The following is a 27,490-nucleotide window of genomic DNA, read 5'->3' as shown; positions in this document are numbered from 1 at the left end:
CTGATGGTCCCAAAGATCCTCCAACTGTGTGCTTCATATTTCTTCATAATTTTTTTCACTTGAAAAACACTGTCTTCTTTTTTATGTGTATATTATAGTTTAAATTTCTGTTGATGGCAGCTGAAATAAATTGTACTGAAGTTCTGTTTGTTTAAGTTTTAACTCAAGATAAAAAATAATAAATTTAAGAGCCGTTTTCACCTGCACCAAAATTTGCATCATTGCTGTTCCCAGGCAGCATTAATGTTCTTTTACCACAGCTAAATTTAAGTTAATTATCTAGAGAGCCGTCAGCCATGTTTGAACTAACATAGAGGTGAGATCGAGACACCACAGCATTATCAAATTGGAAGAGTATTTGGAATAGTAAAAATCTGGTACATTAAAGACTGGAGGCTGATTCAGTTTAATTAGAGATAATTTGAATATTTCTGAATTTGTTTAAAACCTGTCAAGTAATAATGAGTTTGGTGTGTGTGTGTGCGTGCGTGCGTGTGCGTGTGCGTGTGTGTGTACTTTGGTGTTGTGTGTTTGTCCCTGCAGGTTGAGGAAGAGTGCTGCTGACACAGACAGACAATATTAACTAACACTTAACAGATATTAAATAGGAGGTGATGGGAGCTACAGGGTGTTAACAGTGAAATACATTTATGAGGCTTTGTCAAATAATAATATCCTGACACTTCTCAGGTTTCACAGAAAGCAAGAGGCAACTGGTAAATGGACTGCACTCATTCACCCATTCACACATACATTCACACTAGAGGCCAAGGCTATCCTTAACGGTGCCAGCTGCCACCATCGGGAATTCATTCATTCACCAATGAACGCAGCATCAGGAGCCCTTTTGGGATTCAGTATCTTGCCCAAGGATACTTCAACATACAGGTTTCCACAGTCAGGGATCGAACTACCGACCTTCCATCAGTGGGCGACCGCTCTGCCAATTGAGCCACAGCCACAACTGCAGGAGCATTGTTTCAAAGTTTATCGCTTGACACAAACGTCAGTCAAAATATTGAATATTTGGTTCATTCAGTTTGTAGTGTATGTTTGTGAGACTTTTCTTTGTTGTCTGCCCACTGTTGTTTTGGAGGAAGGAACCAACAAACATTGGTCTTTAAACTGGGAGTTCATATGCTGTTTTGTCCACAAGTACTGTTTGTTTTTTATGTCTAATTGCATTTCTTTTTACCTTAGCTCAACCAAGTGTTTTCAAAGTCTTTAAAACATCTTTAGTACAGCTATCACCAGTGCAGTGTGAATGGGTTGCAGCAGTTCAGATATGATATATTCAACATGTTTGAGATTCAGTATTATCTGTGCTTTGCAGAAGCGTATAATGTCAACATTTATTCTGGTGGCTGGATGGAATCTTAACAGAACAGACCAGTGCCAAAAAAAAATAATACACATATTTCCTCTTACCTATAGTGCTATTTATCAATCTAGATTTGTTTGATGTCAGTCACTAAGTGCTGGAGATGTCGGCCTTCTCTCAGACATAATGGAACTAGATAACACTTCGCTCGGTGCTTAAAGCATCAAAGATTATTTGAAAAACCTAAAATGACTCTTAGAAAACAGTTTCTATATAAAATTGTGGATGATCTTCAGTAACTGGGTCATGACACCTAAATAATCTACATCTAAATAAACCTAAAAGTAAGAGAAAAAATGTGTGTATGATAAGAATGCATCATATCTGCCATGTAATAAATATAAATGAAATGTATTGTTGATTCTAGTTTCTGCAGACAGGTTTCAGTTTTTCTACACAAGCTCTACACAGCGTGCTGATGTCACTTCCTGTTCTGTTTGGGGAAACAAGTCTTTGTCACAGGCTTACGCAGCACAGGTGGAGTATGTAACCGTGCAACATTTAGCACTTACATCATAACCACAACAATCCACCCGTCTGAAAAAAAACCCACACTGATGTTTCCATCAGTCACTGGAAATTTCTTAAACTAACCACAACTTGTCACATGTCATCAAATCTAAAAGTTCTGTTCCCTCTGATAATTTGCTATTTATCCTAAAAAGGAGAGCTGTGACACGGTGATGTAAGCAGAACATTAAAAACTCAAACTGATTTCAGTTTTAAAGTCTTGTTTGCAATCAGAACCATCAGCCTCTTTCATCCGCTCCATTCCTTGTGTGTCCTTTCAGCACATGTTCCCACTGTGAACAACTGATTTCCAGAATTTTAGCCTTCTGAACCAGAGCTGCTCTGTTTATAAAATTACTCATACCCTTATTGTGTTTGGCCCCGCATTGGCTCACTACGAATGGCCTCAGTATATTCAGACAAAGAGTGGATAGAGGAGACAGGAGGAGGACAGAGACGGAGTAATCCTGGATTAGTTCTCCTGTTTACATGAAGATGAAGAGGGAAAGGAACGATCAGCAGCTCTGAAAGTGAAGAGGTGGTGATGTAGGGATGAATCAGGGCCGCCGGTCTGGATTAAATTGGGGTCCAACCTAAACAATGAATTAAGTTACTTCTCATCATCTTTTGTAAACTATGTAAGCATTTTCTTACATGGCCCCCTTGAAGACTTAACAGAAAATGTTCATATGAACATTTGAAGAATCAGAAAATGTTCATATGACAGTTTTTTCTGATTTTTTACCTAATTTCTGGCAAATAAACCTACTTTGTTAACCCCAAAGGAGTTTTTGCAGATTTCTTTCTTTCAGAGGCTGTAGCAGACTCAGTTTTGTGGCTCCAGATGAGATATTGGTATCATATGAAATGACTATTTCTAAGGAATCTTGTCTGGAAGGGCGAGAAATAACACTTAAAACTTATAAAGCTATATTTTAGGAAGGTAAGCTAGCATGGTAGGTTTCAGTTTACCGTATTCTGATGACATGCAGTTTGGGGGGGAAAGTGCTGTTTTTATACAAATGTGTTATTTTGTCCTATTGCATATGAATATTTCTGCATACTGGGGTCCCTAAACAGTGAATTGCATCAACTGAGTATCACTGGAAAGCTGAGACCCTTGTGGATTCAATGAGCCCAATTTTATTCATGTGTGATGATGTTAGCCCCCATAGTAGCATTCAACACAGCGGATCGTCTTTTTCTGGCGAGATCTTCGCCACAAAGTGATTATGTACATTCACTGAGTGAATATTTAGAAAATAAAACATATATTTCTCGCTAGACATGTAATCAAAATCCATTTTTATGCAGAAACAAAGTCAAAATATTGATTTTTTCACTAAAAATTTGATAACTGTCCGCCATGTTTTTCGTTCCGACCGCCAGAACCTTGAAAGTCACGTGACCTGGACACAAACCAATAGGAAAAAATACCACGTTGGGATATGACTGTCATAAACTTGCATTGTAGCGAAATCCGTGTCAATTTCACGGAAATTTGAGTGATTCCGTGGCTATTCCACGGATTTTGAGTTAAGAAAATCCGTGGCTATTTCACCGATTTCTGTGAGACCAGGTTGCTAGCATTTCAGTGAAGTGAGAGCATTTTTTTTAAAAACTTGACCTCTGTATAAAATGAGCTGCTGTGACCTCCAGGATAATCACAGCCTCATGAAAGAGCATTCAGAAGATGTGCAGCTTTTCTAGGTATATTGACAATAAGGGAGTTTCTCAGCAGGTTGAAGTACAGAAGTGCTTGCCATCCAATCGCCGAAAACACAGAAATCTCAAAAATGTCATTCATTTTTTAAACCAAATGACAGCATGGATTTTTCTTTGGTATTCCTAATGGTCTTGGTGTCTTAATTTGGTATTCAACAACTTATCAAATATAATTGAGTATGGAAATGGACTAGTCATATCCAAATGTTCTAAACCCTAAATCAACTGATGAACAGATTTTTTGACGAGAATACCTTGACACAGTGCTGATCTGCACCTCAAATTGATCTTCAAACCTTAAAAGCTTTGTCATCTGTCCATCATGTCACCTTCTATCAGATTTTCAGTTCATCACTCAAACTCACCAATACATGCTCTCTTTGCCATTTTTATCCTCAGACATTGACTTTCTCTCTTTTTCTATTGCTGTGGTTTCATTGGAAAACACTCTTATCAATAACCACATGACAGGGTTTCCCTACATGGAGTGAGATTTCCTCCTTCAATAATACAACACATCAAAACAGCCCAAAATGTTTCATAGACTGTTCTGAAAAAAATCCACAGAACAGTTTGTTATGTTTTGTTCTCAGGAAAAGAACAGCAGGTAATGTTCAGGTTGGTCTTTCCACAGTGGAATCAACCCCAAAATGTCTTTTTATTATTCACTTATGCGTATGATAAATTATGTGGGAAGAGACTCTGCAGGGCCACATAAATCACTGCTGAGGACAGGAGCAGAGGGGGGAACTTTTTCTTTTTAACTGCTGGTGAGGGCATCGTAAAATTGCACCAGACAGATACAGTCATGGAGCAGGATTTGACCTTCAGATGTCCAAAGATGTAATAATGAGCATATGGAGGAGGGGACTAACTAAATGATGGACAACTAAATGATGTCAGAGGAAACGCAGGAGCTTTTAACCGTCCGACTGAGTCATTCTGAAGAGATTAGCACATGTTTTCGTCAGCAGACGTAGTGGAACCTTTAATGGCACTCTGGTGTGTTTGCTCACACGGGTACAATACCCAGGTACATGCAAATCAATTGTGTTTATGTGTCTCAGTGTGTGTTTAATGTGTTAATGGCGAGCGCTGCTTACCCAGCCGTGGCCTGGACACACTGAGTCACCTCTCAGATGGCACCGTGCCGGAGAGAGAAGCAGGTGGCAGAGCTTTAGCTACACAACAGCATGAACACACACAGTTCAGGTAGACTGAGCCACGGAGACCTGCTGCTGTTCATCCTTAAACAACAGCATCATGATCACACTCACAGATACTTTATTCAGGACATCTATATGTGTCAGACACTGTAGTTCAATACATACTGGATATCTTAGCCAGAAAGCAGATGGTTTGGCACAAACAGCTGAAACAACAACAACACCACATACTCAGACTCTGGAATATTTTGTTCTGTCAACAGAAATCTGCCAGCAAACACATCGTGTTGCATCATGGAGGTGCAGTGGGGAGTTGTTATGTGCTAAAACCCCCAATACAAGTGAAGCCTGATACCTGAAAAATATTTTTGTTGGTTTTAGCGTAGGAAGGAAAACATTTCACTTTCCCGACCTTCAACTACACTGTAATTATCAAGTATTTATCAAGTATTTTAGCTTGAAATGTCCAGGAATGATTCCTCCACTACAGATTTTTATGAAAACAGTATACTTAAAAATGGACAGAGCTCAAACAATCCAGCGTTTATGTCAGTGGGAATACCATTTCAAGTCTTGTTTAGGTATGATTTAGCCCTGGTCTCTGTCCCAAAAAACCTGTTATGTTTCTTTTCATTTGTTGGCAACTTAATAACAGCAGGTTTTACTCATAGATTGTATAAAACAAGTGGATGTAGCCTCGGGGGTCTGAAAAGTGAATGACAATGTAGAAATGCCTTAAACCTGCATTCTCTCTAATGGCCAGCAGGGGACGACTCCACTGTCTGCAAAAAGAAGTTTGACTGTATAAAAGTCTATGAGAAAATTACCCTACTTTTCACTTGATTTATTACTTCAGTAAACATTCTCAATGGGCCTCATTCACCAATATCTTCTTAAGAATCTTCTTAGATTCTTTCTTAAGTCCTTCTTAAGAAGATTTCTAAGAAGACCCTACGACAGATTCATCAACGTGTTCTTAAGCCGCTGAATTATTCGCAGCCGTGTTCTTAAATTGATGAATGCCATCTCCTCGTAAATTGAGAGCACGTGCCAGGTGAGTCTAATTAACATAGGATAAGCATAGGTAACCGCCCATTAATGCCCATAAAAGGGGCCATAAAAAGGACTGCAGGGCTGTGTGTAGACGCCACACAAAGGAAACAGCAACAGAATGCCTAAAGCAAAGCCCAAGTCCGTTGGAGCACAGGTAAAAAGAAAAAAAAACTTTAGCCGTTCAGAACTAGAAGTTCTGCTGCAGGAGATCACTCAGAGGAAGAAAATTATATTTAGCAGTGGAATAATACCATATATATATTTCTATAAATTAAAACGTGTGCCCTGTTAAGGCAGGAATTTACCATAGTGTGTAAGCTCAAAATACGTCTTTAGTATTGCACTGAGGGGTTGCAACCTTGGCTTGATTTTATTTTTTTAAATTTTTTTTATCACATATGAAGCCCTGCAGGGCCAACTTGCAACAGAACCAGAATGGACAGAGCCCTCGGGCAGCAGCAATTTATATGCCATTGTTTTGTAGGCCATGGATGGAGAAATGCCACCTATAAATAGGGTGGTATCAGTAATTGACGGCATGATTTCCAATTTACTTGATTCATGTTAAAGTGTTGGCACATTTAATTTAATTAAAATGAAAAAAAATGAAATGATTAAATAAATATGACGGAAATTTCACTGTAATGTATTTTATTGAATTTAACAAAATAAGACAACACAACCATGCCAACATGTCAGCACTGAAATGTGCTTAAGAGTACTCCTGAGTGTTCGTAGGATTTGTTCTTACCTAAGACAAATCCCGGATAAGAAAAAAATTCATGAATGCCACAATCTTCGTAAAATCTTCGTAAGTAGGACTTAAGAACAAATTTGTTCATAAGAATGGTTCGTGAATGAGGCCCATTGATTTTATAAGGAGTAAAATAGACTGTGGTGTTATACTACAGTGGCATTGCCTTCTGGTTCTTAGTCAGATCCATCCTCTTGTCTAAACATGGTCACTTCTAGTGCCAAAGATCCTAGATGGAGACTGCATGAATGTCAAACTAATGACAAACCAATGGGTGACATCATGGTGGCTATTTCCATTTTGTTTATACAGTCTATAGTTTTACCTAATATGGGCCTAACATGCCTAATGCGTGACCAGCCTCTGACTATAGTAGAGCATTTAGAGTGAATATTGGACTAACATTAATCACCAGTTGACCCAGCTGAATGCTTATGGTGCTTTGTGTCAATAAGCCACCAAACACGAGTTCCCATATTAACTCTATCCTGTAACAGTGATTATTTTTTGTTTACAGCTTATTGCAATGCCACCAAGTAGCCAAAAAACAAATCACTGTAGGATTAATTGTAGACTACCAGTCAAAACGTCCTCAAAATACTGTGTAGTTCTGGCAAACTTAACAGAACCTCCCAAATAAACATTCAATGACTATTGCAGTCCAGTCTGGTTCATTCTCCAGGAACATGTCCCGTGGAGAGAGGAAGTGTTCCAGTTTTACTGGATATCCAGCCTTGGTGCTTTCCTTCACTATAATAACTCAGAGTTTAGTTCAGTTTCAAGGCAGCTTTTCTCAGTTGTACCAGATCAGTGGTTCCAACACATAAAGAACTGTCTGTAACTTTCCACTTGTTGTGTCGGTGCTTTTCCTGTCAACAGTAACCCAACTCACCACATCTTCAATCTGGAGTTATCTTTGTCATTTGCTCCGTTCATCATTCCTCCACCATTACTCCGCTGCCTCTCATTATTCAGTCCCCAAATCATAAAAGGATAAATTCCCCCAAATGATAAAAAGACTGCCTACACCTCTAGTCATATCTTGACATGAAGGTTGTTTCAATTTCATCTGATGAGGTTTTGGGACCTGTGCCTCCACTCAACACAGCTGAGGTGACTAAAGCTTTCATCTCTTTCAACGAAGATGAATCAACAGACCTCACTGTGAGCAGAACTACTTTCTGCTGATGAAATAGTGACACATTGCTTTCTGAATTTTCTAACTTTAACACTGTTTCCAAAACGTTTTTTTAAATGTAAGTTTTCCTTCTTTGAGCAGAACCAAGAAAAATTCGGCCCACCTCTACTGTTTTTCGAGCTGAAGCACAAGTTTTAGAGACAGATATTTCACAATCTGGACAATTAAGACCAAACCTACCTCCATGGCTTCATACATGTGGATGTTAGAAAAAAGAAATGTGTTGAAATTCTTTCTTATGTGCCCTGTCACTGGAGAAAGCAACACATGCCCTTTCTGTTGCCCTGAAATTAAGAAAACATTGCTCCCTTGGTTGTCCTACCAGTGAGGAAAAGGTGGAGAACTGCCCTTTAGGGTGCATGTAAATGTAGAAAGCCCTAAAGTTGCCCTTAAATTAAGAAAAGACAAAAAAAAAGTTATCTAGGATGCCCTTCCAGTGAAGAAAACATGATAAGATGTCCTCAAATGTGCCCTTAAATGAAGAAAACGCAATAAAGTGCTTTCAAGGGTGCCCCTTGAAAGAAATGTAATGATGTTCCTTCAAAGGTGCATGTAAATGGAGAAAACGGACTGAAATGCGTTTACGGTTGCCCTTGAATGGATAAAAGGCAATAAAGTGCCCTTTCAACAGAGAAAATACAATGGAACGACCAAGGGATGTCCTCAATTGGAGAAAATATGAAGAAGTGGCCTCTCAGATGACCTTTATTGAGAAGATGTGATGCAGTATCATCCAGGCTGCCCTATATGCTGGAAAACTGCTCGGAAAGCCTGGGTCCACCACTGCTTCTTCATCAGCCTCCTGAAACAAGCCTGCTTGCTGCTTTCACAGCTTCTCTTCACATTTTGTCAGCCTAAAAGATGTAACCTACATGCTGTGAACACTTACAGTGTGGCGAGGCAACAACAAGAATGATATTTTGAAATATTTGTTGCTTCAGGAGTTTAGCTACTGACATATTGCAACAGTAGGGAGGACTTTGTTGTGATTGCATAATGCTTCCCCAGAATGAACCTTCCTTAGAACTGAAATCTTGGCATGAATTGGAGATCAAACACAACTTGTTGCACATAACAATTATACTAACAATTACACATACTTTCTATTACATATATTTGAGATCACATCTGCCTCTATCTACCCAGCCTCCTCAATGCTATCTTATCTTACCTTCTAAAACAGTACTTCTTGTACAGTTCATGTGCATTGTTCGTATTTTTAGAAATGTGGAGCCGGCCAAGGCTACACAGTGTTGTGTTTAGCACTTTGGCCTCACAGCAAGAGGGTTGTGGGTTCAAATCCCGCAACCACACAAACTTCTGTGTGGAGTTTGTATGTTCTCCCTGTGTCAGTGGGGGTTCTCTCTGGGTACTCCAGCTTCCTCCCACAGTCCAAAGACATGCAGCTTAGGTTTAATTGGTGACTCTAAGTTGTCCGTAGGAGTGAATGAGAGCGTGAAAGGTTGTCTGTCTCTATAAGCGTGTTTCCGCTGAGTACTTTTTTTGAAAGCGGCTGAATGTTTTAGCTACGCCCACTAGCTAGTTCCCCTCGGCCTCAGTTTCCATACAGGTACTTTTGTAGCAGCTAACCTATGTCCTATGATTGTGACATAAATAGTTCTGCTACACTTACGTGATTATTCAGCAACAGTTTTGACTTTGACGTCAGTGATGATTGTCAGTGATACTGACAACAAACCAACGCAGCAAGTCCAAACAATCTAGACATCTAGCGGCTCACTAGAGGGAAAAGTACCTAATTGAAACACTCCTTATGTGTCAGCCCTGTGATAGTCTGGAGACCTGTCCAGGGTGGACCCCACCTCTCGCCCAGTGTCAACTAGGATCGGGTCCAGTCCCCTGCAACCTGAGTTCAGATAAGTGGTGAAGGAGAATGGATGAATGTGCTGTCCAAATATGCTTTCTCATGGGAGCCATAAATATATAAACCTTCAATGGTGGCTACACGGAGGTGTTGTGGTTAGCACTCTTGCCTCACAGCAAGAAGGTCGCAAGTTTGGATCTGGCTTGCGGCTCATCTGTGTGTCCAACTTCCTCCCACAGTGTCTACCCTCATGCTTCCTCAAAATGAACCTTCCTTAGAATTTGTTGTGTTGTGCAATTGTGCGCTCCATCCCACTGCGGCCCGGGTTCTGATAAGCATTTAAGAATAATGAATGAAAATAACCTTCAGGCTCTTTTACTGTAGATTTACAATAATATGTTCTGTTGAGGTTACACTTACAAAATCAGACACAAAGAATTTTTATTGTTACACGCTTGTCTCTAAAAAATGCACATTATACATGACGCCATCAGGACTGCTATATTACGCTACAGTCCACATACTTTGCATACTTTCGGTCTGAGTTTACTGATGCCAAAAACACACCAAGCAGCTGATAAGTGTGGCTTGATGCAATATATCACATTTTTCTGCAGCCTGATGACGTTATGGTGTAAGATCTTCTGTTAAACACAACTCAACATGACACAGGGGTCACAGGACTCTGTTCACTTTTTTTGCTGCAGGTATTCTCTGGCCACTGTTTGTCTTCAAAAGTTCCCCAATTTGCTGACAGCTCGCTGCAGACAGCACTTCACTGCTGCTTCATGTGTTTCCCAAGTCCCGAAGGATATTTAGTTGCTGCAACATATCCTAAACAGTTTGGTGCTTCCACAGTTTGGGGAAGACCCTCTCCCATTGCCATGTAACAATGCACCTGTGCACAAAGTCCAGTCTGTAAAGACATAGGTTTCCCAGTTAGCTGTGGAAGAACAAAATCCTGACCCCAATCTGCCTTTGGGATGAAATGGAGTGCAGACCGTGAGAAAAACCTCCACATTAGTGTTTGACCTCACTAATGCTGTTGTGGCTGAACTATACCAGCAGAGCTACCAAAATGCTTTAATATGGGTGAAACTTAAAAAGCTCTCAAGACTGAAAATTCTAATCTAACATTAGGGTTATGTTCCTATTTTCTTATATCCTGATTCTTTTTAACATGTTCCCTTAACAAAAACCCCATCACATTTTAGTCCATTTAGTAGCTGTTCTTTAGCTTTCAATTATATCACATGATCTTTATCAGCAGATGGAAGGTTCTGGCCGTTACTGTAACTGTGGATTCTTGGATACTTTTCTTTTACTTTTAATTTGAGAAATCCTCAAAGTGCTGTGAGAAAAATGGAAATCTGTACTTGGCATCTCCTTATGAAGATTGTGTAATTTAATCGAAAACTTTAGTTACTAAATGGACCTTGACTTTAGATGGTTTTGATACTCAAACATAGCCTTGAACTTATTAAGTTTATAGAAAACATATTCTTCCATATGGAGTCCAGATCAATATGTTTCCTGTATCACAAAAATATCAGATTGTGGCACTACTGTTTGGTTTATAAACTGCATACATGCTTGTGTTGTTTTTTTTATGCTTCATTGGTTTTTTCGTTCTGAAGCTTGTGAAATGTATGTGTGATGATGCACGGACACTGTGCTGCTCTCCCACTTTGCAAGTGTTGCAAGTTAGAAAAAAAAGGGAAAGTTGTTTCTGCTTTTCATGCCAGTCAGCCCACTCATGTCAACCGAGGTTCAGAGGTCAAAGGTTAATATTCGTCCAGACAGTTCCTCAAACACCCTAAGGTCATGTGTTGACAGCTAGCAGCAGGCTAACAAAACATCTGCTCTACATCTGCTCCGTCTAAACTCTGAAATCACTTTCATCAAAAAGTGCAGCTCCATTCTGATTTAATCAGCCTGTGAGTCACATTTTGACCTCACAAAAGTTTATGTTTTTGTACTTTTTAACATGTGTTTTAAGCAGTGCTGTTTATATTAATAGCTGCAGTTAGTTAGTTTAGTCCTGAAACTGTAACCTGAACCATACTGGGATTTTGAGGCTGATACAAACACAAATGTACATATATATATACAAACATGTTCAATATATTGGACAAGGATCCCTTGAATTAGGTTACTAGACTTGTGACCAGGATCTGAACATCTCATTTAAGAGTCGAAGAGTAAATTTACTTAAAACATGTATGGAACAGAAACACTGTTTGGAGATGAAGATATAATATAAACAGATCATAAGCATTTCAGTACACATGGAAATATCAGTAGATGTTGATAAGCTACAAAAGTAACAGTCCAGAGGATTTGGTAGTCAGACATTTTCTAGTTCCAGCTTTATCATTTGTGAGAATTTGCAGCTTTTCAATATCTTCAGGTTATGGATTCTTCAGATGAAGTCAGATAAAAACAGGTTGTGTTGTCATCTTGACTTCTGGGAATATCTTTTGTATTTTTTTTAAATGTTGTATTTTACTAACATTTTATTTAATTTTCATATAAGATACAACAACAGCTGAAGCAACACAACGATTGTGTGCATCCTACAGGTTCAGTCTATGGTTCAGACCAGCTGACACTTTCTGCATAAAATGTTCAAGAAGAGCCCCAGGTGTCCCTACGTCCATGACGGAATAAAATGTACGTCCCTGCTTTGAATTTCAGTTTAATGTCAGATTTGATAACAGTATTGTGCACACAAACACACACACACACACACACACACACACACAAAGGGAGGGAAACCCCTCTCTGCTCTACTAGTTTCCTATCTGCTGCTGACTCACTGACACTGATGTACAGCCCGCTCCCTTTGTGGGCTCCCCCGCAATACACACACACACACACACACACACACACACACACACACACACACACACACACACATCCATACAGCTGACACACTGTCAATTGCTGTTTCCTCTCACCTTCATGTTTCACCAATTCTCTTTGACGAGAAACTGTATCATGAGTCAGATCTGTTCCTAGTAACCCCAACTGTGTGTGTGTGTGTGTGTGTGTGTGTGTGTGTGTGTGTGTCACTATTTTTACTTCTCTTTAATTATTTGATAACCTGCACTTTTGTACTGCATGCTAATTTAAATAGTTGTTTATTTATTTATATTTTTGTTTTTAAAAAAACACCTACAGAAGACAACAAGCTTTTATTGTTACGGGGGCTTTCCTTGGTTCCTATCTGCATTATACTTTCCAAAGAATAATCACACTCACATACCTTTGTGTTGTTCCCCTGCATCACTCACAGGAATATAACTTTATGCTTACTGAGGGAAGAACTCACTTTCAGACTGTGTCACAGGGGGCTTCTGCAGCACAGCTGTGCTGTTTGTCAAAACGGATTATGTGAGAGGAAGCCACAGAAGGAGATTTGCAAAGGAATGTATTTATGTATTCTAGTGAAATTTCTTACATCGAAATATCAGGGAAAGATACTCCTGCTGTGTCTGTGGCATTCGCATCTGCCTGCAATGCTTCCTGTGTAGTAGAAAAGCCTGTTAGGACCATCAGTGGAGGGTCTCTGGCTTCCTCTGCTATTTAACAACAGCATTTCTTGCAGCAAGGATTCTACATATGAACACTAAGCACACTGTAGCTTTATTTAAAAAGGAGGTTGAGGTAAATTCAGACATATAATGAGTATGGATTTGACTGTTCTGGTGCAAGATAATATCTGGTGACCTTTGCCCTGGTTAGTACACAACAGTGTGCACTACATGTCTGAAATCAAAGTGTTATCAAAAGAAAACAGTTGAGAGAAATTGGGAGATATCCTGACCACATCAGGTGGTCACCAGACTGCTATATGGCTATATGGCCCAATAGAAAAATCTAAGCTAACTAAGCCCACTGAACCTTTTTTTTATTATTATTATTTTTTTTTTTAGCAATCTGGATATGTTGTTATTCCAAATAAATGGATAGATACTGTAGCTTATGTACAGTTCAGTTTATGAGGTACATCATGTAAAAACGAAGGCAGTTAGTTAAGGCATGTTATGATGTTCAGTTTGGTTGAATGCCGTTTTAAATGTGTTATTTCAACTTTAGGATCAATTTAAATAATGTTTGTGGTGATTTTGAGCTGTTTTGTGTTCTCCTGATGGGTGTTTTTAATATATATTTCGTAGACTAAATATCATAAAAACGTCTCCATACAACAAGCTGACTACTGAGTGTATCAAGTGTTGATAATAAATTAACTTTTTTTTTTATTACCCACCATGTGAAGATAAACATGACTACACCTACTTTAAACACATCTGAATCATAATTAAAAGTCAAAATGGGTTATTGGTATTGGTAGGCCTATTCATCAACAGCTTGCGGACCTTGTGGTAATCTTTGCCTCTTTGCACAAGTCTTCTGTCTGCCAAACTGAAGTGTTATTTTAAAGTAATCGGTATCACTGGTATCTGAGTGGCCCATTGTCAACAATGCCTGATCCAGTTATTGAGTCAGAATGAGGCTGATTTCTGATATTGCTCAAGATCTGCTGTGCTAAACATAATTTATTGTTAAATGTATCTATTTTATTTTTGCTCTGTTGAAAAATATCCTGTATCCCATTCTGAATGTGTAATGTTTATGTCTTATATAAAAAAGAATTATCTATTTTTCATTATTATTATTATTATTATTATTATTATTATTATTATTATTTTCCCCCTTTATCTTATTTTTCAACACTCAGTACTGTTGATATGTTTGGTTGGTAGTATTGCCATTGTTATTTATTTATTTATTTTTTGTTTGTTATGCTACACTACCATTTTATCTTCTTTGTTGCTATTATTGCCCAATTGATGCTTGCCACACCTGCTTGTTTGTTTTAAATGGAAAAAACGATTTTAAAAAATCACAAAAATAAATAAATACATTTAAATATTTTTTTAAATGCCACATTTATGGGGAAAAATAAAATATTGTAATAACTAAATCCATATATATATGGATTTATATATATAATTTGGTGGAAATAATTTGATTAAACTAGCAGAATATTGAATGAGACAATAGAGAAGTGCTTTCAAACTGAACCGTATCACAGCTGCCTGGAGACGGACCTGGTTGCTTGGCAAAACAAAAACCTCGTCAACCAATCAGAAGCGTCTCTGGGCGCATTGGTACAATCAAACGCAACGATTTCACTTCGATGTAACCTGCTGATTATGGACGTTGGACTTTTGGGGTGAATATAACATTTTCTTTTTTTCTTTTTTTAGTCATACATTGCTTCATATTGTTGATATTGTACTTTTAAAACAGTAAAAAGCGACGCTTAACAGGCAGAGGGACTGTGTTGTTGCACGGCTGTGCATCTGTGTCAACGGGTCGTGCTTCGGCTTTATAAAAGAGGCGTGTCTTCAGTGAACAGAGAGCTTCATATAGTGAGTGTTTCAGTCGCAGCGGTACATGTGTCTGTCTCCTCGGCGGAGGATTATATGGAGGTGTCTGCACGGATTCCAAGTTAACCTCTTCTTTTTCTCACTTTGAATGCTTTCAGAGCACGCTTTTGGAAATGTATGTACTGCTTTCATTGCTAATTTTCTTACAAAAATGTGTTGTTTTTTTAAACTCCATATGTTAGAAAAGTACTTTTAGCTTTTGAGTAAAACTTTACCCAGTTGTAGCCACGATTCAGAAACGTGACATCAGTTAGGATGTTTTAACCGTCAGATAATTTTTTGGTGATTTTTCGAAGCATATGTAGCGTGACTTTGCTGAATTTACACAGTGATTAGTCACCATATGGATTATTATTGAGTGGGATTTAAACGAATTTAGCTGTATAAATGTTTGTTTTAAAGCGTAGTTTTGTGTAAAAACGTGCTGTTGGTAGTTAAGTTAACTGTTAGCGTGGAATTCGAATGTTGCATTCGTCACGGGCTAAATTGATAAGTCAGCTGGAACAGATAATTAACTGGTGTTTTTATTTTATTTTTATGAAATGTGTTTGTCTTGTGTCGCCACGGTTTTATTTCGGATGTGGTTTTAGTTCGTATTTTATTATGGAAACAGTTGGTGTACTTTAAACCAGCTAGGTGTTTGTTTCTCAGCGGTTCTGGAATAAAAGCCAGTGAAGTGTTCTAGAACGCTCACTGTGTGTGTGTGTGTGTGTGTGTGTGTGTGTGTGTGTGTGGCAGGTTGTCTCGTGCTCGCATTCTGCTGTGCTCGTGCTGAATGGGTCGTGATGCTGCCACTTTTTAACTGCATACATACGCTGATAGTTTTAATTTATTACATTTATGATTTTTTTTTTAACTTTTATTCTTACAACAGAGCTTAATCTGATGGAGTGTTTTACATTGTTGCGAAGAAAATTAGTTTAAAATTGTCTGATTTGTATGTTTTCCTTGGTTTGTGTCACATTTGAAAGCAAGGCACATTCATTTTTATAGCGCCATTCATACACAGGGTCATTCAAAGTGCTTTACAGACAATAGAGGCATTGGAAGCTGCATTAAAAGCAGAATTAAAGTAGAAGTGTTTTTTTTTTTTTTGAAGATTATAAAAAACAAGCAAGTACATGGATTAAATAAGATATCTATTGTATTTTTTAGAAAGCTGAAGTATACCGTAATGTCTTCAGCCCTGCTTTAAATGAGCCAAACTCAAAACTAACATCTTTTTTTCCTCCCTTGTCATGTTAGTTGATCTGAACTTTGTGTGAAGATGGATAACATGGAGGAATCAAAGAGTTGTTCCGTCAGTGTCTTGACCTGGGACCAGGTGAGCCGGCTGAATGAAGTGCTGACAGAGGTTGTGCCTGTTCATGGACGGGGGAACTTCCCCACCTTGGAGGTGCGGCTGAAAGACATTGTAGCCAGGGTGCGCTCCCGCCTGGAGCTGAGTGGCATCAGAGTGAAGGACGTGCGGCTCAACGGCTCCACAGCCAGCCATGTGCTGGTGCAGGATATTGGCTGGAGCTACAAGGACCTGGACGTCATCTTCAGGGTGGACCTACCGCACGAGTCAGAGTACAGGCTCATTAAGGATGTGGTGTTGGGCACTCTGCTGGACTTTCTGCCTGAGGGTGTGAACAAAGAGAAAATTACACCCATGACTCTTAAAGAGGCATACGTCCAGAAGCTGGTGAAGGTCAACACAGAGCAGGACCGCTGGAGCCTTATCTCCCTCTCCAACAACAACGGGCGCAATGTGGAGCTCAAGTTTGTGGACTCAATACGCCGGCAGTTTGAGTTCAGTGTGGACTCCTTTCAGATCGTTCTGGACTCGATGCTCTCCTACTACGAGCTGGCACAGACGCCCATGTCGCAGGCCTTTCACCCGACTGTGAGTGGCGAGAGCGTGTATGGGGACTTCAACATGGCACTGAGCCACCTGCGGAACAAGCTCATTGCCACCAAGCGGCCTGAGGAGATCCGAGGCGGTGGCCTGCTCAAGTACTGCAACCTGCTGGTGCGGGACTTCCGGCCGGCCAGCGAGGAGGAGTTCAAGGCCCTGGAGCGCTACATGTGCTCCCGCTTTTTCATTGACTTCCCTGACATCGGTGAGCAGCAGCGCAAGGTGGAGGCCTACCTCCAGAGCCACTTTATAGGCGAGGAGAAGAGCAAGTACGACTACCTCATGATCCTGCGGCGAGTGGTCAACGAGAGCACGGTGTGCCTCATGGGCCATGAGCGGCGGCAGACCCTCCACCTCATCTCGCTGATGGCCTTCAGAGTGCTGGCGGAGCAGAATGCCATCCCCGATGCATCCTGCGTCACCTGCTACTACCAGCCAGCGCCCTATGTTCGAGACCACAACTTCAGCAACTATTATGTGGCTAACCAGAACATTCCAACATGGCTGCCATGTAACTGACAAAAAAAATCAACTGGAAGGATGGAGAAGACGGCACCACTGCTGCTGCTTTTGAGAAGAGAGACAGAATTAAAGAAAAATACTCCCCAAAAAATTACTGAGGCAATAAATGCAATGTTCCTCTCAAGGCACAATTATATTTAAGTGGACAAGTGTTTTGCTTTGTTTTTTGGAATCCTTTCTCATTCCTTATCTACAGAGTTGTCAAGGTCATTGAATAGAAAGTGATATTTTTAAGTGTTTAGATTTTTTTTCTCATCATATTTGGTTGTTTTTCCTGTTTATCAGAGTTGTGTTTTGTGCCTTAACCTCCAGGTTTACCCCCATATAATTAGGTATGGGCTATTTCTTTGAAGAAAAGGGAAGAAAAAAACGTTGTGGCCTTAAATTTGGTTTCCTCTTGTGATCAGAAAAATAAAATGTAAAAAAAAAAGGCAGAAAAATGTAAAATATTGAAAAATTGTATTAACGGGGTAAAAATAATGCGTGACGTCAAAAAAAAGGCAGATCACCAGTATTAAGAAGTTAAGTTCACTGGGACGGGAAAAAGGTGGTACACTAATAACTTAACATCAGAAATGAATGAGAGTCAATTTGATTTAATTCAATTTGACATGTAAATGCCTCTGACAGACATTTGTGGTCTCCTTAATATGCCAGCAATGTCTGTGATTTGTAATCAATGCAAGAGAAAAATGTGTGTAATTTTATTTTCCACTGTGAATCTCAGTGTGGGACGAGTACCCCTCCTCCCCCCTTTATCCAGTTTACTCAGCCCTGTACTTTTCAGTCGAGACCGGCTCTTAGCGGAAACCTGCAGTGAGATGGTTTAGGCCTGGGATAGACGGGCTCCTGTGTGTCTGAGGAGTTTATGTTCCCTCTGTGTTTTTTAAAGTCCCTTCCAAAGCCTCACCAGTGACCTCCAGATGTCACAATCCTCTGGCTATTGTGGGAAGCTGACAGGCAGAGAGTCGAGAGCATGTGGCTGGCCTCACTCCCTGCAGCGAGAGCTGGCTGGGAGTCCTGGAGTGACAGGCTGACTGGCTGTGCCTTCCCTTAAAAGGAGCAGCACATGGTGGGCCCCGTAGGGTCATCCCTCACAACCATTGCAGGCTCGACAGGACCCCTGAAACGGGATCCTCCTCTGACGCAGCTCAGCGACTGGCTTCTCAAAACCGTCTATAATTATCCTTTTTCTTTTTTCCTGGAGGAGGTATCTTCACAGCAAGGGGATGGGTGTGTGGAGCAGAAGCAGTAGCCACCTTACATGTGTGGGGAAGCTGAGTCACTTCCTGTCCTCTTCCTATCCGGTGCTCGCTGGAACCACGCAGTGTTTGAACCCCTTTTGTGGTCATGGGAGCGCAGACACCAGGGAGTGCAACTGGTATGTTAAGAGAAACGCCAGCATGTCTGCCAGCAGCATGCCACTCCCCTTTTTCAGACTTGGAGTTTGATGTATCCTCGAAGCTCGTCTGACTTGAGCCCCCCCCTCCCCTGCAATGTGACAGAGTTGCCCCACAAACCTATGAATTGCTATTTCCAGCCAACCCTATTATTAGCTGTTAATTTTGAACTCTGGCAGTGTGGCATTACGAGCACATGGCCCAAGCTGTGACATCTCTCTGTAGCATCCAGGTTTGAGGAGAAAAGTTTCTCTAAACTTATGTAAGGGATAGTTCCTCAGAAGCCCTCTCACTGCATCTCGTTTATACCAGATAACCAGGAACATGTCTTATCTGACTTGCCCACAACTCCTGACTGGTTAGAAAAATGATTAAAAGGGCAATTATCTTGGCCTCTTCTGCAGGTCACACCCCCGGGCTAGCTCTGAGGTGCCACACACTGTCTCTCACTCTGGACCAAAAGTTACAACCAGCAACTCAAGCACTCAAGTGCCTTTTTTTGATGTTATTTGAAAAGTGCTTTAGCTTTTTTTAAAGGGTTTTTTAAATGTTTGTCAGGAGGGAAAGCATTTTTTCAGCCCCTTTAATCCATGCGAAACTTGACTTTACAAGACTGTCATCGTAGTTTATGGTAAAAAAATCATACATTTCTAGTTGGAAAGCAAAATAATCTTGGTTTGAATGAAAGAGTTATTTTATTTTTATTTTACCACTTTCCCCCCCTTATTTTTTTTGGTTTCAGTCTACTTTTCCTTAACATCCATCTGTCTAATCATTCCTGTCCCAGTCTTCTCATCCATTTTGACTTTAACTAGTTTAGGTCTTGTCACTGGCAGCCATATTGTCACTGGCAGCCATATTGACCTTGTGTTTTTGAAATTCCAACTTTTCATTCTGATTTGTATGTTTAAACCCTGCTACAAAGCAGCCTCGCTAAATTAGTTTTGCCGACAGTTTTGTCCCCATTTGAACCAAAGCAATACCTGAAGTGCACTGACGAGCCACACTTTGGCACAGTAGCTGGAGGTCACCCAGCAGAGACCCCATACTAACAGAAGCACTTTACGGAGGCCTTGTTTTACTCCAAAACCAAGCCACCTGAGAGGAATGTAAATAAGCTAATGTGGTCAATTGCTGGTGGGAGTTGAGCTGGTTCTCAGGGACATAATGTGTTTTTGAGGGCTTTGTTTTGTCCCCTTTTTTTTCCTTTTTTTTTTTTTTTTTTTTTTTTTTTTTACTTAGGAGGGTAAATTGGTTTAATCTGCCCTCAACATTGTGACGTCCCCTCCTAAAAACTCACCTTTTATTTTGTCTTTTCTTCTCTCTGTGTTCATTGTAACTCTGGTAATGTGTAACCCAAACTACCGGATCTTATTAGAGTCGATCATGCCTGAAGGTGGAGGTAGCCTGCAGACTTCAGCCTCACAGCAGCACTGGGTTTTATCTCTGTGTGCATTTTCTCTGAAACTTTGTCATCACTCAGTGGGGAGAGTAGTGCTAACAGCTGGATTTATTGCCACACTCTTAACCCTAATATAACTTGTTTGAAAGCCAGGGGGACAAACCATTGATTTTCAGTGCTAAAAAAGCTTTCAGGGAATAGCAGCGCGGAATTCAAACCATTCCCCAGTTTGTTTATCCCCTCTGAGTGATGATAAACTAGTTTATTAAAGCTAGGAGCCACATTCAAAACCAGCAGCCCGGTAATACTGCTGCTGAAGTTGAAACTGCAGAGCGTGGCAAGGGCTTATTGAGCTTTTTGTTGACATCGCTCACTAAAAGCAGTTTTAAAGCGATGGCAAAGAAAATGCAACAAACAACAAGCATTTTCTAGTTGGTGAACGCAGCCTGGAATGTTAATCCTCTGCGTTTTTGTGTCCCCACACTCCCTTCATGTGTTTACGGTATTGTGACTTTTTTCTGACGACTGAAAACGTGTGCCTGTTAATGAAAGCTTTACCTTGGCCCCACAAGATGAGAGTGGGGGTGCAGCATGCTAAATCACTTCTTTCGTCAGGGTTGATGTATGTATGTCGATGTGTGGGGGGGATGAAGTGTGTGTTTGCCTTATTTTCTCGCCCCCACTTTTTTCTGCTGTAAACTACCTATTGATCCTGTTGCTTCTCTCACTCCCTTTGCCTTTGGTCGTCCCACTTGTTTGGGCTTTTGTTTCTTAGTACAGCGTGTTTTTTTTTTAAATTTATGACACCTGTAGATGTATTCTTTGCTGGAGGGGGTGCAGAGCAATCTGTGGATTAGCTGTGTAGTGGTTTCACTTGTCTCGAGTACAAGTCTTAACTTCGGAGTGTGACGGAGGCTCTCCGACACTTTCTATACGAAGAATGTTTTTCTTGCAGCAGATTTGTGTTTACGTTAATGTGTGGAGGTGTGTGTGCTTGTTTGCATGTGTATATGAAGGGATGCCTGTTGCTATACAAGTTTAAAAAGTGGGGAAAAATATGAAGAATTTGTCGCACTATATATATTTTTTTGAAATAGTTAATGCAAAAGAGCTTTTTTGTCAGCTTTGTGATTGTGACGATGAGTTTGATGGTTACAACCATTATACTATTTCATTTTTCAGGACTTTTACCTCACTTGAGTTTTTCCTTTTGAATGGAAATGTACATGTACATCAGGAAAATGTGTTTGAAGAGGAAATAATGAATAAAGAGTATTAAATGCAACTTCTGCTTCAGATGTTTCTGTTTAAAATCTCACATGTCCCACTAACTTAACAGTTTTATCTCAAACTAGAATTTCAGGGGATTTGTGTTTAATGTATTTATAGGTTTTTTTATTTTTTTTTTATTTAAATGTCTAGTAGGGAATTCTGCTTTTTCTGTTTAAACCAAACTCAAAATACCTTCCAACATTTACCTGCCAGGCGTGTCAAAATAAAATTGGTAAACCATGAAAAAAAATTTTCTGAAAAAACTGGTACAAAAGAGAATTTTATTTTTATTTTTATTTTTTATTTTTTATTTTTGCCACAGAATAAAAAACTAAAATACCAACTTCAATAAATAACTTCCAACTATATGACATTTTTGTATTTTAAAAAAAACAAACAAAAAAAAGGTTCATAACCTGTAGTTCATGCACAGGTAAGGTTAAGAAAGCCTATGGTGTAGTTATTTAAACTATTTTACTTTTAAAATGTTTTCTATATTTTTTAAATTCTGGTAAAGTACATTAAAAATGTTAAATATTTGCTTTTATGGGGCATTTTTCCAAATTTCAAAATACTTGCAGCTTACTTAAAATACTTATTAAATTTAAAAACACAGTAGACTGCCTTCCCCACTCCGCTATCAGAGTGTACATGCTGCACTTTTAAAGGCAATGATGGCAATTTGGCTTCGTATTATAGGCGGATGATTTATTGGAAATTTACTTATTGGAATAATACAAAAATATTTAATATCAATATATATTGTGCATCCCTACTGTGAAACTTCATGTCTACAGTGACCTGACATTACTGTTCTCAGGGAGCACAGCATGTAAAACTATATATTACGATAACAAGTACAAACAGTACGGCAATAAATCAAGAGAAAAAAATAAAAGCTAATGCAGTAACCACTCAATATAACAGCAGATAGTAAATAGTGCAGCAGGAATATTCTGAAGAATATGGCACCATAAGTTTACCAGGAACTGTTGAGTCATCATGACAGCTTGAAGAACGTATTGATGTGGGGAAAAGCAGGAGGAGGGCAGCTTGGAAGCATCTATTAGACCTCCATCATCCCAAAGTCTGAACATGTGACGATAAGCAATAAAAGGTGCAGAGAGCAGCGTAAAAGTGTTGGTCAGAGGGTGCAGTACAGTGCTGGTAACTGCACTAATTCTTATATTAATATTTAATATGTATGAATAATATATAGATATTTACTATTTCTTCCTATCCTAAAATATGACTTCATGTGTCATTTTTTACAGAAGCTTATTACAACCAATATTTAAAGCCCTCTAGTGGTCGAAGGACGGCAACGTGGGAGTGTGAACGCAAAGAGGGAAGCGAGGAAACGGACAATAAAGCATGAAAAAGTCTCTGTGGGTTAGGGTGTGAACGTTGGTGGTTAAACAACATGTTATTATTGTTTTGGTGCTATAAATGGTCAAACTTCTCAGCTAAAAACTGAGCTTGTTAACAAACTACACTCACTGGCCACTTTATTATAATGTGAACCTAATAAAGTGGCGTCATGGTCTTCATCTGCTTTAAGGTTGGACGTGTTGTGTGTTCAGAGATGGTCTTCTTGTTTGTAACGAGTGGTTATTTTAGTTCCTGTTCAACCACTCTGTCCATTCTCCTCTGACCTCTGGCATCAACAAGGCATCAAGGCTTTCTGGATATTTTCTCTTTTTCTGTTCGGTAAAACCTAGAGATGGTTGTTAGATCAGCAGTTTGTGAAATACTCAGGACAACAATCATGCCATGTTCAAAGTCACTTAAATCACCTTTCTTCCCCATTCTGATTCTCGCTTTGAACTTTCAGCAGCTCATCTTCACCATGTCTACGTGACCAAATGCATCGAGTTGCTGCCATGTGATTGACTGATTAGATATTTGCATTAACGAGCAGTTGACCAGGTATACCTAATACCGCACAGAGACGTCATTATCTGTCTCTGAATCGATTGAAGACCAGACCATATGGAAACATTTGGAACACAATGATTCCCTTTTTGTACTGTTAGATACTTGACCAAAGTATGTCCATATGTATCAAGAGAACAGATGTTGTTACATGTTTCCTTTATTATAGTAAATATAGTTTTGGAAATGGTGATAATGGTAAGTGAGAACATATTTTTAATTGGGTGAACTGACACTTCTATAAATAACCTCTTAAATCTTGTTTGATGATACATATTTATGCAGCACTAAAATGCCTCATACATCACTGAAACATTAAATGGCTTTCCTGCAGTCCGAATGAATATTTAATCTCTGAATATGCATACAGAAAGAGGTATTAACAAATTTCCGACAGCTTCAGTTTCACCATCCTGTGCAGTTTCCCGAGTCTTGTGGGCATCCTGATGATGACTTTAACCAGAGATGTTTTCCGTCTCCATCACTGGGGGAAGCGGTTAGAGGGGAGATCAGTCCACTCAGCATTCAGGACTTTAAATCCTGTTCTTGCTGATCTGAGTTCAGTGGAAAACACTCTGTCCGTCTGCCAGAATTTTTATGGGATAATAAAAGGCCTGGGCATTGCTTTTGTGAGTGCTTGAAAGCATTTAAGCCTAAAGGACATACATATACATCTAAATTCTCTGCTGCAGACTCAAACAAAGGAAGGTTTAGTTGCAACTTGTCATGCATTTTTGTGAATTATTAAGTCTTTCTTTGGTTGAAAGTATGCTTGTGTTATATGATTATATTCTGCACATCCTTTAATGAAGGCTTTCAGTGCTCGTGCAGTGTCTGTCACGCCATTTTCCGCTGAGACAGGACGCTCCCCATGCCCCCCTCCTCCAGCCCTGAATCACTATCCACCATTCATAAAACGCCTTGACTTATCTGCATGGAATGACTCATAGTGTTGACTTAGGTGATGCAGCAGTGTGCCCTCAGCAACCTCTTTTTCCACTAGCCTCCGTCCACGTGCTGATGCTTCTTTACAGAACGTAATGACTGTTAATTTTTCACCCATGCATCCATTTAACCCTCCTCCTCCTCCTCCTCCTCCCCCCCTCCTCCTCTCTCCACTGTGGTTATCTCTTTTGCTCTAGGCAGTTTCCTTTATTGTGGAATTCATTGCTCCTATTTGGTTCATGTTTTGCATATATTTCACTTTACAAATCTAAATTCAGTCCTTGCACTGCTCCTCTGGCATGCCGATTTCCAAATGGGTCGTTTGGCCTCTTACCCCAAGATATCTGAATGAAAATTATTTCTATGGGTACCCACAAGTCTCCTCATTACAGACATGCCCACTTTATGCAGTTTTTCTCCATTAGTACAAATGTTTTATTTTTCGCCTGTTGAATTTGATTATTTCTGCATACTGGGGTCCCTAAACAGTCTGTGATTTGCATAAATTGGGTCTGACTGAGAGCTGAGTCTCTTGTGGACTCAGTGAGCAGATTTTTAATCTGTGATGATGTTGTTTCATTGCAGTGAGAGCTTTTTTTAAGAACTTGACCTCACTCTATAAAATGAGCTGCCCTGACCTCTAGGATAATCACAGCCTCATGAAACTTTACAACCACAAACTAGAGACCTAGAGCATTCAGAGGACGGATAGCTTTCCTATGTGTACTGACAATAAGGTGGTTTCTCAGTATTTACAGAACAAAATTGCTTGCTATCCAATTGCTGAAAAACACAATTCTTGCTGGAATAAATCAATTTAAAAACCAAATCACAGAACAAACAAAACAAAAGGCCCTGGTGTCTTAGTGTGGGAATTTGGAGTCTAAAAACAGCATAATTTTGGGTCAAAAAATGCTTATATTACATTCTTTGCCATAATGATGCAGATGTGTTTATCTTGGAAAGGTGTTGGGATATGTAGTTTTTGTAAACATTCTGACAGGAAAAGCTACTACACAGATTCATATAGATGTTGCAATGTTACAAAAGGGCTAATTCATTTCATCTGATAAATATAATGAATGTCTGTCTATTAACAGGTCCATGGACTTTTGTCAATTAGTTAGCTCAGTATCATTGAACTAAAGGGTGTCTTACACATCAGTATCAGATGCTAAGAGGTTCTGACCAGCATCAGTGTCTGATGAGAACAGGATGGATGCACCTAGTCTGCTTCAGGGTCCCTTTAACAACACTGCAGCTGGACCCATCATCTGAAAACACTCTATTCCCAAACCACCAGTTTCTCTTCATAACTTGCAAAGCAGCACCTGGTCTCTCAGCACTTCGATCTCTCTGTCAGGCAAAACTTCAGTGTTTCAACCAGCAGCAAGTGTGTTTTTTATGAAACTAGTCTTCAGAGACATAACATGCAACTTTGTTTTCTTTGTCACAACTCTTAAACAAAATGTAAAACCGAGATCTCAAGGCTGATTCCCTTCAATGCTCTCTGATTAATCCATGATCAATGATTATGGCCGTATAATATTGTTCCCCTTTTCTTTTGATAATGAAGGTAATTATCCTGATAAGACCATCCTGTTATCAGAACACAACAGCCTTCTGCCAATCACCAAACCAAAACATGTGATGCATCATGTGTTTCCATCAACTTATTTGGAAACACCAAAATTCAATGGAACTTTAGAAAATGTGCCTAAAATTTTTTACACTCACTTGAGGTGGCTTTTGTCTTTTTCGAAGAATAGTTAATGCCAAACAGGATATGAAAACACTTTTTCTGAATAAGTTCTGATGTAGCAAACATTTAACTAATTTTGTTGTTGTTGTTTCTCTCTTCTTCTTCTACTGTTTACTGATGCATTAGCCTACAGCGATAAGCAATACGCTACACTGCCATCTTCTGACCAAAATATGTTTATGCAGCTTTATTCGCCCTAAACCAGTTGATGGAAACTAATTTGCATCTTCTTTCATGCGACATTTCAAAATTTGACTTCAAATTTGTTTCGACTTTAATGGAAACATGGCTATAGTGTGCTGTTCCATGGACACTCGGGATGAATGCCACAGATCAGCATTTTAAGGTCACACAAGCCTCCCAAGGTCTCCCCTCAAAAACGTCAACATAGGTTGTTTGTACAGGCAGCAAAATGCGACTCATATTTACGCTTTAGACTGGCTTCGCCGTCATCTGATATAGTAGTCATGAGTTAAATGGCGGATATCGCACTCAGGGTTGGAGACAGGGAAGTTGGGTGGGTCGAACAAACAGCATACTTTCAACCATTAGAACGAGGTTCGTGTCCTATGTGAAAAAAAAGTAAACAATTTTTTAAAGTAACTTCTGTGGCTCATGTTGTCCCCATAACTACTTACTTCTGGCATTTACGTGCATTTATTTACTTTTTTAACTGTCTTTATAACACTTAATAGGAGTTTTTCCCTAAACCTAGGTCAGTGGTTTTGTAACATAAGCCCACAAAGACTGCAGCCTTTTTAACAACCGCAAAGATACGTCTTTGTTTAATGACGAGTGTTGTTTTGAGAACTCTCCGCTGTACTGCAAGCCACTTTTTAACAAACGCTAAAATGTGTCGTTACGGGTGGTGCTGACAAACGGTCTATTCTGTCATTCAGGTTGGAGATCTTGTTGCACACAAACTATGGCTGCATTAAATTTTTGTTTAATCCTGTTGGTAAAACTGCCAATCGCCTCTACCACCGAACTCTGTCAGCGTTAAATTTTAATGGTTGTTTTTGCTTGTATTTCAACTATAACTGCAGTTATGGCTGCTTGTTCTGTACCAACACTAGGATGGCATCTAAAATGCAGTTTTTGATATTCGTTGTGGGCCTTTTGGGGTTCAGTATCTTGCCCAAGGATACTTCGACATGTAGGCTGCCATGATCTGGGATCAAACCACCAACCTTCTGATCGGTAGGCGACCGCTCTACCAACTGAGCCACAGCTGCTCCTACTATCACTACTATCACATTGAGCCATCATAAATGTTGAGCT

General features: G+C 39.6%; 1 protein-coding gene across 4 annotated transcripts; it reads left to right on the top strand.

The window, feature by feature from the left end:
* Nucleotides 1-14,714: 14,714 nt before the first annotated feature.
* tent5c (terminal nucleotidyltransferase 5C) lies at nt 14,715-21,580 on the top strand. Of its 4 annotated transcripts, XM_059343112.1 has the most exons (3): nt 14,731-14,854; nt 14,932-15,053; nt 16,317-21,580. In XM_059343112.1, exon 3 carries the CDS (start codon nt 16,339-16,341, stop codon nt 17,488-17,490), a length of 1,152 nt encoding a protein of 383 aa, XP_059199095.1. In that variant the 5' UTR covers nt 14,731-14,854; nt 14,932-15,053; nt 16,317-16,338; the 3' UTR covers nt 17,491-21,580. The 4 variants fall into 4 exon arrangements, with proteins under 4 accessions (XP_059199093.1, XP_059199095.1, XP_059199094.1 ...); XM_059343110.1 differs by lacking the exon at nt 14,932-15,053 and having other exon boundaries at nt 14,715-14,854; XM_059343111.1 differs by lacking the exon at nt 14,731-14,854 and having other exon boundaries at nt 14,879-15,053.
* Nucleotides 21,581-27,490: the final 5,910 nt, after the last annotated feature.

Source organism: Centropristis striata, chromosome 10, assembly GCF_030273125.1.
Source record: "Centropristis striata isolate RG_2023a ecotype Rhode Island chromosome 10, C.striata_1.0, whole genome shotgun sequence".
NCBI classification, from domain to species: Eukaryota; Metazoa; Chordata; class Actinopteri; order Perciformes; family Serranidae; genus Centropristis; species Centropristis striata.
The sequence above is the reverse complement of the archived record's forward strand: the minus strand, read 5'-3'. Positions and strand labels throughout refer to the sequence as shown.